The sequence below is a fragment of the Cladophialophora carrionii genome (assembly GCF_000365165.1).
Source record: "Cladophialophora carrionii CBS 160.54 unplaced genomic scaffold supercont1.1, whole genome shotgun sequence".
Taxonomy (NCBI): Eukaryota; Fungi; Ascomycota; class Eurotiomycetes; order Chaetothyriales; family Herpotrichiellaceae; genus Cladophialophora; species Cladophialophora carrionii.
The window spans coordinates 1477813-1491185 of record NW_008481816.1 but is presented as its reverse complement, the minus strand read 5'-3'; the positions used below and the strand labels follow the sequence as shown (position 1 = coordinate 1491185).

At 56.2% G+C, this 13373-nt stretch overlaps 3 protein-coding genes across 3 annotated transcripts; 2 read left to right on the top strand and 1 right to left on the bottom strand.

Moving 5' to 3' along the window:
- Window positions 1–4700: 4700 nt before the first annotated feature.
- G647_00535 (uncharacterized protein) lies at window positions 4701–5685 on the top strand (the record flags this gene model as incomplete). The annotated part of the gene is made up of 2 exons (XM_008723938.1): window positions 4701–5483; window positions 5539–5685. 2 exons carry the CDS (start codon window positions 4701–4703, stop codon window positions 5683–5685), a joined length of 930 nt encoding a protein of 309 aa, XP_008722160.1.
- A 2566-nt stretch (window positions 5686–8251) lies between these two features.
- Window positions 8252–10183, top strand: G647_00534 (uncharacterized protein; the record flags this gene model as incomplete). Its single annotated transcript, XM_008723937.1, has 1 exon — window positions 8252–10183. One exon carries the CDS (start codon window positions 8252–8254, stop codon window positions 10181–10183), a length of 1932 nt encoding a protein of 643 aa, XP_008722159.1.
- A 1244-nt stretch (window positions 10184–11427) lies between these two features.
- G647_00533 (uncharacterized protein) lies at window positions 11428–13233 on the bottom strand (the record flags this gene model as incomplete). Its single annotated transcript, XM_008723936.1, has 1 exon — window positions 11428–13233. The coding sequence occupies one exon, from the start codon at window positions 13231–13233 to the stop codon at window positions 11428–11430; it is 1806 nt and encodes a 601-aa protein (XP_008722158.1).
- Between the last annotated feature and the right edge of the window lie 140 nt (window positions 13234–13373).

Genomic DNA, 13373 nt, shown 5'->3' with positions numbered 1-13373 from the left:
GCGTCTTCGGCTCGAACTTGTCTGTCAAGTCACAGGCGTTGTTTTCTGCACGAGCTCGGCTGTCGTTGTCGTTGTCCTTGTGAAAGGAGTCAGTCCATCGCTTTGACGGTCGTTCAATGAGTGGCGTTGGCGGAATTGCGAAATCGGCGACTTTTCTCTGGCGTGGTATGTATGTGTATGGTGGAGGGCTCGCAGGAAGGACTCTGCTTTCCAACGACGTCGTCGAGCAGGGGGCAGTCGCTGTCGATCTCAGGTTCGCAATATCTCGGATCTGAGAATGAGCTGGCCGAACTTCTCAGTCGACCGTACTCGTACGCCTTGCTGCGAGTGGGGGGGTTTGGTCTTGTGTAGCCTCCTGGATCCTGTTTCATGGACCATGGCTTGCCGTCGCGGTCACACAGCAGCTTAGGCTATTGGTGAAACCGAAAATGACACGTTCGCTGCATGTCACGCAGATCGCCAAGAGTTAAGCCTCACTTTGGCGCTTTGTACCGGATGAGTCGCAAGCCTACACTTGCGCAGCACATGGATGGCCGCTCTGGGAGAGAGGTGTGTCGGGATTCCATTCCTGAATCGGCGAATCAACATTGCTTCGCTGGGGAGACAGACCTGGCACACACAGGCTTTTGACCATCAATACCTGTGACAAGCTGTATGCGTTCAAGTGTCGGTAAAGGGAAATAGTGAATCGAACAGGAGCTGTCATGCGGAGTCGAGCCGTGAAGGCCAGGAGGCAAGGAGGCAAGCCCCAATTATGCCTCACTAGAGCGCAAGCAGGAAGACGTTTTAGTATTAGCATCAAACCGTCCGCAGTCTCTTTCCGAGAATGAAGGGTCCGCCGAGTTGCGTCGTTCCAGTTTCCCCGTTCTTGTCAGGAATTGTACACGGCGATTCACACAGCATGTTCGTTGGCCGTTCTAGGTCGATGAAGCAGCTGTACTTGACTCTGCAGGAAGCTAGCAGTTGAAATGTGCACCGACCGATCAGATCATCTGTGATGGGTGCCACGTGTTCGACGTCTGCTTCAATTGTGCGCATGGCAGTGACTGCGAGAATAGGGTTCGTCGTGGATGACGCGGTCAAGCCTTATCGTGATATCAGCAGAGCTGGTTGAAGAGACGAAGATGTGCCTGCTAGGGCTCGCCCCAGAAATGTTGAGCCCTGGAAACTCGGATGAGCAGAGGCGGCGTTTGCATTGCGTGGATGCGGTCGATCAGGGCAGGGGAAAGCTCAAGGAGACGCATTGGTGAGTGCAATCTGTGTGTGTGTGCCGTACATGGAAGTGGAGTCCAGTGTCCGAGGTGATTTGTCCGGAATGAGTCCAGCAATGGCAAACCTCGCTCCATCGAGATGTGCTCTGCTGATCGCAGGCATGATGGATGTCTTGCATAGCGGGCGGAGATGAGGGTGGCGGTCAAGGACGCATTACGAACGGTCGACCTGTCATATTTTGTCTTGAAACAAGCATACGAGATCCCTGAACCCAGGCGGCTGAACATTGGTGACTTCACCATGGAGCCCGTGAGCGAATCGCCGGTGTGCCTGAGCCGATCGTGAAGGGCGGTCCGGAAGTTGCACAGCATTGATCACGTACGACCACGCTCGACCCAAATCTCGGGGCGGAGTAAAGCCTGTTCATGAAGGACATCTCGGTGAACGATCACAGTTGCACCGGTGGCACAGAACTGTGACACCCATGGTCGGGAAAACCGCTGTTCCTGAAGGCTGGCAGGACGAGCAGCCTGAAGTGAGAGAGACCCAGCGACGCGGTCGAATACGGGAGGCGGCAGGCGAGTGGGAGCAGCATGCGACCCGCCAGCACAAGCGAGCAGGACGGGTCGATCATGGGAGGAGCGCGTAGGGGGCGATCGACCAAGGGAGAAGGGGGGAGCGCATGAGGCCGCAGGACTAACGGAAGGGTGAAGGGAACGATCTCATGGTGTACATTCGACTGCATGCATCCGAGCTTGGGACGAGGCCAGGTGCCAGAGCACGGACGCTGTTGATACTGGACCGGGATCAGCCAAGGACATATACGCCACACAGACATTAGAATTTACCTAGAGGCAATAGACGTGCCCGATGGTGGAAAGGCCGCAGCAAGGGAGCATGGTCGCCTCCGTTCTGGCGGTGAATTCAAACTCACACAAACCTTAAAGCACCTTACCGTCGTAGGCGATTGGATCTGGTGAAGCGCAGCCTGCGATTCAAGATCCTCGGGATCGGATTGCCGGCGGAATAGACCGCGACTTAGGCTGTGGGTGACTGGTTTAGGCATCGCCGCACCTACTGAATACTGCGTCTGGCGAGAGGCTGGCGAGAGGCGAGAGCCTAAGCTGGGCCCTAAGCTCGGGCTGGCTAGGCTGCGCCCATCCGCACTGGGTAGTTTACGGCGGCTTCGGATCGATGCACAGATCGAATCAATTACGTATGTAGCTAGCCGAAGTTCTTGGAACACCCTTGCTCAACATCTAGCCTTTCAACTTCACACAATCGAGAGTGAAGTTAATGCACATCGACCACCACCTTGCATTTGACCCTCGACGCTGCTGCAATGTTCTCGAGGAAGCTTTCAGCTGCCACCTCCCCGTATCCTGGTCTGCATTAGCGAGACATTCGCTTTCTTGGTCTCCCCCGCCTTCCTGACTTGGAACATGTCATCTCTCCTTCTCCCGCTTGCTGACAATAGCCATGCGTCGTCTCTGGCAGATGGCAACAACGTCTAGCAGTTGCTCGTTGAGTCTGCTGCCTGACATGATCGTTGTTGTTGCGGGCGGATACAGTGTTCCGACCCCGACCGGCGACATGACATATGGACATGTACTGACTGAATGCTCGAGCGACATGGGAAACCACCTTTGAAGGGACGGAGACGAGGGACCACGATCTCCTTTCAGGAATAGATCACGACCCCCAGCGATACCAACACGCTCGCGGAGGCGTCCTCGGTGGCTACCGACTGCACTGCTATTGCTCCAGGAAAGGTCGGCTTGCGTCGAAAACTGAAACAGCCCACCATGCAAGGTCATTAGCTGTGCGTCGACTCATGTTCTCACGGCCACCCTTTTGAGTTCAATACCAGCTGGCGAACCTGATTCGCCTGAGCTTGTCTCCCATGGGCTGCTCCACTCACCCTCAACCTTGTCTCCAAGATCCCCCTTACCGATCCGGCCCATCAGCCAATAGCCGCGTTCTTGTTGCAACTTCAGACTTTGGTATACCATCCACCCGGCCAGTCATGCTTTCACATTGTCCATCTTGTCCCAGCACAAACAATCACACGGGTCCTGTTACCTGCGGAACGGTCCTCTCTCCTTTCACACCACCCTGACTTGCGCCACCTCCAGCATCACTTTCGCCTGCAGTGCGTTACCCTTGGCGATGGAGGCCCATTCCTGCGCCCTCTTGTCCCCCGACCAAGCCTGCGTCAATGCCCTAGCACTGGGTCGAAAAGCTATCGAGCCGTGGTCGTCGATCCTGTGGACGGGCTGTTCCGAGACCACCATCATATATCATATTACGTGCTCTCCCTCTCCGCCGCCGCGGAAATTTGATTCGTACTTGTACCCCATTGTGATATGCGGACAATCCGAACTGAGTTCTTCCGCATCTCAATCGGGTCCCCGACAGCTCGCCCACCTGCCAGATCGACAAAATGCCAGGGCCTGCATTCGCGAGATCCACGGCACAGTCTGAGCTCGCTTGATCCCAGTCGCTTGGAGCTGCGGTCCCCCTGCTGCAGCAGGAACCCTAAATCAAGGTTCGTGCTCCTGATCAACTCACTAGGGTCCCGAAGCCTTTTACAGCAGCTGCTCTCACAACTCCACTACCATGCCACGCCACCCCCGTTCACTTGCTGCAGAGAACCCAAAGTCCTCGGGCGGGCAGAACTGTTGCTATATTTTGAGGAGACTCCATCTGTTATCCCTTTGACTGCCCTTCATCTCTTCTTCTTGTTGACCGTTTGTGGTTCATTGAGTCAACGGCTTCAGGTGGAACCCACGTCGAGATTCAAGACTCTGCCTGTTCTTCGATAGAAACTGCACCTCATCAGTGGGATTTGGACCGTCACTTGAACTTCGTGGTCAGGTAAGCAAGGCCCTCACTCCACCAATTCCCTCGAGGTCATTTCCCTACGTGGTGCAGCTAGGCAACAATGCCATCTGGGCTGCTCAGAAGGCTGCTCAGAAGGCTGTGTCAACTCTGTCATGGATGGATTTGACACAGGTCGCCTGAAGCGTGCAGAGCTGGCATTTCGGTATTGCGCTACCTCGACGTCCTTGTTGTCCTCCTCTGGCAGTGCTCCTGGTAGCACATGAGCCCGTGGATGTACAGCAGGAGATCCTGGTCGGACATATCAACTGCCACTTATTCTCCTTCATCATGAGACTCTCTCATGTGTGATTCTTTCCTCTCCCTTTCCTGTTGCTTCCATGGATCCATACGGCTCTTATGTCTGTCCCTCTGACTTTGAAGCAGGCCGATCACAACGCTCAAGTGCTCCTCTAGACGATTCAAAGCTCCTCCTTACGCAACAACCACATCAACAGCAGCAACAGTTGCCGCCTTTTAGAGAGGTATGCTAGGTTGCCTACAGCTCCGAACTCGCTGACATCAATAAGCTTCTTGGAACCGGAGCTCACAGTAGCATCGAGCCAGCGGTCACAGTGGCATCTGCGCCTGACGCCCAAGGAAATACTATGACAAGGAGAACTTTTCATACGGCATCCGGACCGTTGAAGATCGAGCCACCCTCGCCAGAACGGTTGCAAACCGGAAGCAATTTCGAGAATTTTGACAACATGTCTGCGCAGAGTGCCGATTCGGCGTACGCGGCTCACCGTCATCACCGACAGAACTCATCGTGGACCTCGCCGTCGCACTACACTGAGCTTGTCAGTCCCTACGGTAGTCAACAGCGTGCACCTTGCACCGTACAGACCCAATTTGCCGCACCGAAACCGGAACCGAGTCTACCGTCTATCCACGATTTGACCTACAATCAGTCTTTTCCCACAGCAAGCCCGTACTCTTACGGAGGATCGAGCGGAGCTTTCGCGGACCATCGTAGCTATCCCATCAAAACAGAGTCACCTTACTCCATCAAAACAGAATCCCATGCATATTATGAACCTGCTCATCGATATGGACAGAGCTACCAGCAAATAAACCGGCCACAACCGCCAACGATGGATTACCAAAGGTACCCGTCGGCACTGTTCGACTACCCAAAGGGACTTGCATATTCGTCCCCTTACGGGGTCGAATACATCCCATCTCCAACGGGTTCACACCACGCAGTCTCTCCGACAGTGTCGAATGGGGAGAGCTGCGGCCCAGGCAACAGGAGACGGAGGGGTAATCTGCCCAAGCATATTACCGACTACCTAAAGAATTGGTTTCTGGCGCATTTGGATCATCCTTACCCCACAGAGGATGAGAAGCAACAGTTCGTTCACGACACGCAGCTGAGCCTTGCCCAGGTATTTGCTCTTTACTGTTTTGGGAGAGTCGCAAGCTAATATGAGCCTTTCTCAGATCAGTAACTGGTTCATCAACGCGAGAAGACGTCATCTTCCCACGTGGCGGCATCAGGCCCAGGAGAACAGCCGCAGAGCGGCACAGGCGTCGGCTGCCGAGTACGATTCGGAGCAAGGACGACGCTCGCACAAATCTTTTGACTGAGTAGCTGAGATTGTATGATTCAGAACGGGCTGGGAGTTTCGAAAGGGATGGGAACTGGTGGACGGGTTTGGACTCTGGGTTTGCAGAAATGATGGCCGGGCATCTTCGAAACGTGTGTATTAGGAGGCTATGTCACATCTCGGGCACCTCTTGCATATCTCTTGCTCTTTCCGGTGGCCTTGGCACATTCGGGGCATGACATACACGGCGGCATCATTGAGCGGCGGGAAACTATCGAAGAAGGAACGACATGACGAATATCTGGGCAAAAGCACGGCAGGCTGTATTAATTGGCAGATGGGCATCGGGCTGTGTGCGTGGCATTGTTTCGAATCCCTTTATGGCTTTCGTTCGCTTTCAGGGTGGCGTTGTCATGATGTTTTGGAGGACGCTGAATACTTGGACAGCGGTGTCTTACAAAGAGGCACTATGTTAGACGGGATCGACTCTTCTATATTCGAATAAAGGTGGACAGTCCCAGGCTCTTTTCAGCTGCGGCATCACGCACACTGGGATTCCAGTCTGCAAATCTGTCCGTCTCGGGCTGCGGATTGTCCCCTTCCTACCCTTACATTATGGGTCGGATGAGGGCATCTTCTGGAATTATCACACGTTGCCGAGACCATACATCTAGCCTACCAGCCTGAAAATGGTTCACAACATTGCCGGCACGGAACGACACGTTGTGTCTCTGGAAAGACTGCAACTTCAAGCGCTGCCATTGGCCATGACGAGTTGGACCCATGTGAGGAGAGTGCGATCGATTATATTGTCGAGTCGAAGCATGTATCCATGGCCACCACGATAACCCACTACGGAGTACTGTGTAGAATGCTCACCGGCCCCTCCGAGCCTCCACGGGCTCGAGCTCGCCGGGGCAATATCGGCAGCACAGTCCGACAATCTGCTCAGCCGGCCGGCACTGGCCTCGCCGCATGTGACCTCAGGTGACTAAGGTCCCGCAGCCTGTAGCCGGTCCTGGACGCCTTTAATCGTCTGATCGATGACCGCCTTTATCTACTCGCGCCAGCTCCGACACCGCAACAGCAGGAGTTGGACGTGCTGACGGCCGAAGCTTGACCTATGGGGCTGAACGACTCAGCTGCCAAGGGCGACACATGAATTTGCGCGAATTATCTGATCAGAGATCAAGGGGATAAGATTAGATTTGCAAGATAATCAAGCAGGCATCCTCCCAATAGTGGGGTGTAGGGCACTCGGCACGCCCACAGGACTGGATCACCTTCACTGTCGAGCCTCTTGGGCTGCAGCGGGGAGCCAGGAAACGCCATTCTAGTGTCTTATGGTGCCAGAACACGGGTTGAACGGCAGCTCGAACATTGGCCATGCTCGTGGGTCACAGCGACGAAAGGTGCAACGTGTCTCAAGGAAAGCGGCTGACGGACTACTCGTACACACGGGCAAACAGCAGGCGAAGTTGGGACCCAGAAGGAGAGTCTCCGCGCATCTTCTCCCAGGCGGGAATCTACTTACTGCCCGGCGGACACCGGAACGTACACGAGGGAAGACCGCCCACATGTCGTACGACGCAGGACCCCTTGCCATTCTCCCGAAATTGATCTTATCTTATCCCCATGAGAATCCCTTTTCCGAAGCCATAGAGCGGTGGGCAAGCCAATGGTGGGTATTCCGAAGTCGCAGCAGGCCCAGCAGTACGAAAGTAGGGGAATGGATCGACCTCGACTAGTATGCCCTGTTGGAGAAAACAAATGCCCATCGTCAGAAGCCGAGTGCGGAGCAGAGCATGCAGCTTCAGTGGTTGGAAATCGGCTCGTGGGTGCGGCGATGTCCTGGTCGGAGTTCACGATGTACATGTACAATGCACGGTAGCGAGATCAAATGCCAGTGTGCGGATTGTCAATGAGGTCTCCCCAGTAGAGGTCGTAGAGCGAGGGTGGAGTGACTGCGCAGAAAGAACGAGCAGAAGCGAGTGCGAGAGCCGAAACCGCCCAAACCGCCCACCAAGAAAGTTGCCAGTGGCTAGTGGAGCCGCCGACTTGGCCGATGTCTCTGGTGCCTCGCTGCGTCAATCAATCGACTTTTTTATCAATCTGATCATCTCCCCATCATCCATCCACCCATTCCACCCATTCCACCCACTTCTCTTCCACCTCACATCCTCACCCACTTTCCCGTCGAGCTCTCTCCTCGACACACTTCACCTGTGACCTTACCAATGCTCGACTACCTCTGCACCCTGTTGACGCGTATCTACGGCTGACACCCTCGAGTCAAGGTGCCTCAACGCGTGTGTGCCGGGTTTGCTCTGGCCCTGTGCGTCGCCGCAGCGAGGCCCCATTCCGCACCTTACGTCAGAAGCTGGAATCGCCGTGAGTCGCACCTCCATCCCACACAATCCCACCACGAATTCCCCCCCGCAATATACTCAGCAAGGCCTCATGATGCCAAATCCACGCCCGCCTGTTCTGTCCTTCCTGCCGCGTTCTTGAATATTCTCCAGACATGTCTGCCCATGTTTTAAACTGCCACGACTGACCCGGCGATCTGTTCAGGTGCCCTCCACACGATTGCCACACGCACGAGAATGTCAGCCACGGTCGCCTCGGGGCATCCGTTGCCTCTGACTGCCCATTCACACCCCAACGATCCTATTCCTGAAGAGCCTTCCGACACCAGAAAGCTCTCCATATCGGCCTCTCAACTTTCTCAATCTGTACCGTCCAACAATGGCCTCTCCAGCTCCTACTCCGACTCCGCCTCAACCATAGACACCGAGCCCACCACGCCTGTGACGGACGGCTTGTCTGATGACTCGCTCGACGAGCTGCAGGGCGGACCGCCCCAGAGCCCGCAGGGCAAGAAAAGGAGGGCGTCCACCTTGCTCGTCTCGCAAGACTCGGAAGATGCACGACGGTTTCTGGGCGAGAGGGGCGCGGCGACTGCCATGATACAGAAAGCGTGTTGTGGTGGAGGCTGCTGTATGCTCCAGGAGCTGAAGTCGAAACAGCCTCGCGAAGGTTCAATACCCCTGAAAGTGCCGGACAGCCCGGCGTATCAGAGCCTGAAGATCAACTTGGGACATCTGAGCCTGGACAGCGAGCTCTCGGGCGTGGTCGACCTGCCCCCAAAGACGGTCTCCTTCGAGAATCTGGCAAACACCCCCTCGAAAACATACGCCGAGCCACAACGACAGCACAAGCCTGAAGTGCTCAAGCATCCTCCGAGTTTTGTCACACCGCATCCGCCCTACCAAGTGTTCTCGGCTCCCCTGTTCCACGCGCGTGAACTGACGAGGCCTGGCGCGGAGAAGAGGACGTACCACTTCGACATTGACGTCACTGATTACCCTAGGGAAGGCGGTGACGTCGACTTCGTAGTTGGAGGCGCCATCGGTGTTTGTGCCCCCAACTCACCTGTGATAGTGGAACAGGTGTTTGACCTGTTGGGTGTCCCCAGATTTGTTCGGGACAAGCCAATATTGCTGAAGACCACGACCGGAAGATGGCCCACGATCTGGGGGGATGAGGCCGCCAGGGAATTGGTCACCACGAGAAGAGAGCTGCTCACCTGGTGCTCCGACCTCCAAAGTTACCCACCCACCAAGCAGCTCTTCCGGCTTCTGGCCGAGCACGCCGAAGACCAAAGCGAGAAGATGATTTTGATGTACCTGTCCTCAGCACAGGGTCAGGCTGCCTTCTGTGATCTCCGAACGGGCCCGTACATCACCATACCCCAAATTCTCAATGCGTTTCCGTCCTCCAGACCACCTCTCGACCACCTCCTTTCCGTTCTCAACACTCTGATGCCTCGGTTCTACTCGCTCTCACAGGATCCGACCATCTCCTGCCAACGAGATGGCGCAAACCGTCGCCGACTCATCGAGGTTGCCGTAACTGTGCACGAAGCCGATGACTACGCCACCGGGAAGCGAACTGGCGTGGGTTCCGGATTCCTCGAGAGATTGGCACAACAGGTAATGCAGGCGGAGAAAGAGGGCAAGGACCCTCGTGAGCTCGACCTCAGGGTCCCGATGTTCAGGGGCTTGATGGCGAATCCGCTCGCTCGGGAATTCGTCACCGACGGACCGATGCTTCTCATCGGTGCTGGAGTGGGCGTTGCCCCTTTCCGGGGCTTTGTCCACCGCCGGCTAAAGTCGGCAAACTGTGCGAACAAGGTCTGGGTCCTTCAAGGCGTCCGCGACAGTCTTCTCGACGAGCTCTATTCTGGCGATTGGGGCGTGCACGAAGACAAGGTCAAAAAGGTTGTTCAATCTCGTCGTGGCGAGGGACGATACGTGCAAGAAGAGGTCCGAGCCCAAGCGGACTTGGTCTGGTTCATCATCAATGCCGTGGACGGGAGAGTCTTTGTCTGCGGAAGTTCCAAGGGCATGGGCGAGGGCGTCGAAGCCGCCTTGGTCGATGTGGCCATGGCCAAAGGGATGTTGAACCATGATGAGGCGAAAAGCTTTTGGGAGGAGAAGAAGAATTCGGGGCAATATATCGCCGAGACTTGGTAAGGATTCGGCCCAGGGCGGTTGTTTTGATCCTCTGTTTTTGATTGACGGCGCATGGCGATATTCTGTCGGGACAAGAAAACCGGGAAAAATGTCCCCGCAAGGCGACAATGGGTGTCTTGTCCGAGGAGTTTTGTGCAAGCAATCGAGGCACGGAAAACCGGAGTGGCGCGTTTGGATATTTAGTGATTGAGCGTTCCGGCTGCGTTGTCTGGCGGACTGGACACGAAGGGGTGGCTTCATGTCGATACGTACTACATTGCACCAAAGTCAAAATGTGTATATATTGAGAATCGAGAAATGGAAGAGAAAGAATGGAAAAAGATGAAAAAGGGCAGCGAGACTCCTGCGTGCTGCTGTTCGTTTTTACTTATAGAACCAGTGTTCTGGTGGAAACAGCGTTGCCTGTTCGGCTCGGCCTTGCACATCTACTACTTGTAAACCCCGAATCGTATTCCCGAGGGGGACACAGGGGACACCGTACAGAGAATGTATCCCCGACCCACCACCGCCCTCGTGGCTGCATACCGGCCCTGGACAGAGACACGGAGAAAGTAGCTTCGTTCAGATGCTGATGTCTGTCTCAGCTCTTCCGGTCAGGATGGCGCGAGGGGGGGTTGTTTGAGTTGATATTTCCCGGTTGACGGGTCGGGTGGGGGGGGGGGGGGGGGTTACTCGGTCCTCCCGTCCATGGGCCACGACAAGCAGCTACCTAAGGTAGCAACCAACTAATCACCAGGCGACCCCATCCCAACAGCCACGCATGCATGCATGGCGGCTGCTGTGTATAGGAGTAGTAGTGATAAAATGTAGTACTCTCCTCCGTACAGGCAATGAAGATGGACCCCCATGGCCGGACCGCCAAGCAGGTGGGTGGGTAAGTGCAAGTGCGTGAGGCTGAATAGCCAAATCGAATCGTGTCGTCGTCGAGTCCTGAAAAACCGCGGGTGCAAGACTGCTTTTGCGTGCGTGCATGGATTGCTTGCTTGCTTGCTCGCTCGCTTGCACCGGGCGTGGTAGCTGTGACGACGTGTCGATCCACGACTGTTATCGGTCCCCCTGTTCCCGCAACGGACGTCAAGAGTGTAAGAGAGGTAGAACGACTACTTGACAGCCAGGTAACTGCGTCCACTCACGGAGATGCTGTGCCAATGTTGCGTTGCGTAGTCATCAGAGCACATACTACATACGTGCAGCGAAGAGCAGCACCGATGTATCTGATCGGCCGACTTGAGGGTTGAGACGTATCATCGGCTCGGCCTCCTCAAGGGGTGGGCCTCGGTATTCAATACCCAGTCGTCCAGACTGCACAGCTCGGGCTCACTGAAGATCAGGTAGAAGTACTTGAGCGTCTCGGCCAGCCAGAAGCTCTCCATGCGGTCGCTCTTCTGGGGCGTCGCGGTCCGGACGTCATGGACCGCGGCATGGGCGATTGGCGTGCGCGTCGCCGTGTCGATGGCCTGGAACATCGTCCACGCGACGTGCTGGTAGTGCGGATCGCCCGTGATGCGGTACATGATGAAGACACTCTCAATGGCCTCCGGGCGCAGGATGTACCGATTGTCGCCGTGGTCCGTGAACCCGCGGAACAGGCCTTTCTGCTCGGCGAACTTTTTACCTCGTTCCAAGGGCGTTAGGCGGTCCGTGTCCTGCGTCACGGCGTGTTTCTTGGCGATGCCTTCGTACCATTCGTCGTCGCTCCACACGCATTTCTCCGGCGGGGACGGCGCACCGGTGCCCACTTGGCAGGCGATCAGGTGGAACGTCTCGGGCATGAGGCCCGAGGGCATGGCGTCGTAGGCCCACACGCAGCCGTCGACCAAGCGGTGGGCGACGTCGAGGTCGTCGGGCCGGGAGAAGATTCTGGCGCCGATGCCGACCATGCCAGCGACGAAGCAGGCGAGGTGTTGGCCTTGCGGTTCGATGCTGGCGATGGGGATCGATTGCAGCGTCGTGAGCGCCGCGTTGCCGCTGAAGAGGAGATCTTTGTTCGAGGGCACGAGCGGCCGGAAGAAGAGATGTCGTTTCGCCGTGTCGATGGCTTCTTCGTACATGTGTTTGTACTTCCGATCGCGGCCACCGAGCATCATGTACTGTTTGGGGAGGTACTCGTACGTCGAGTCCGCCATGCCGCCCATGGTGAAGTGGTTGTAGTCGAAGGAAATCTCCTTGGCGTTTACGATGGTCGGCCACAAGCCCGGGATCTTGGTCGCGTTCTGGTAGTATTCCATCTCCTCGGCGATGCGTTGCACGGCGTCAAAGTAGCGGAAGTCCCCTGTCAGTTGGCTCAGGCGGGTGAACTCCACGGTTAAACTGCCGAGCTCGGCGAGGAGAGTGTTTGTGCTGGGTTCGATCTCGGCTCCCACGGCGGTCTTCTTCCACTGCCATCGAGACTGGGGCATGCGATGCGGCGTGTCAAAGGCCGAGTACAGCATTTCGCCCAGGTCACGGGCCTTGTCAAGGAGGATCCTATGCTTCCCGTCGGAGAGGTCGTACGCGGCCAGCAGGCCGCCCAGGTAGCGAATCGTGGTCTCAAAGACGTTCAGCGTCTCCTGGTCGTTGGTGGTGAAGTCGATGCGCTTGACTTGCTCCACGCACAGGTCGAAGTCGTCCTTCAAGCCCATTATCCACAACGTATCCATCGTGTCGACCAGTGTAGCGCCCCAGCCGCCGAAACTGGATCGAAAAGCGCCGCTCACGGGCGCAACCTCATCTTGACCCCAGGCGTATTTCTTGTATCCGTTCCACGAATGGAGGAATGCTTCTTTCACGGCGGCTCGTCGGGTCTCGCGCGTCTTCGCGGCATCTGCTGACTCCGGGTGCGCCGCGAAGTCGAACTGGATGTTGGGAATCTGCTGCAGAGGGCCGATGGGCAAGTCACGATAGCCCGCAACGGGGTGTCTTTCGGGTTGCTTGGTCCAGTGCAGGTTGCGGTTCGGATTGAGCACGGAGAGAGGAACTGCGGTCGTATCGCTGGGGTACAGGAAGAGGTAGTAGACGAGGCATGCTAGGAGGAAAGCTGGCGCCAGCCAGAGGCGTCGGATGAGTATCATGGTCCTGGCGTTGTCAATGACTTGTAGGTGATGATCTTCATCATTGGGGCGGCACTGGAACTGGACCAGATGATGCCTTGACCGACCGTCACACGACACAGAGGATCAGCCCCCAAAATTGTGGTCAGGGGGGGAATATA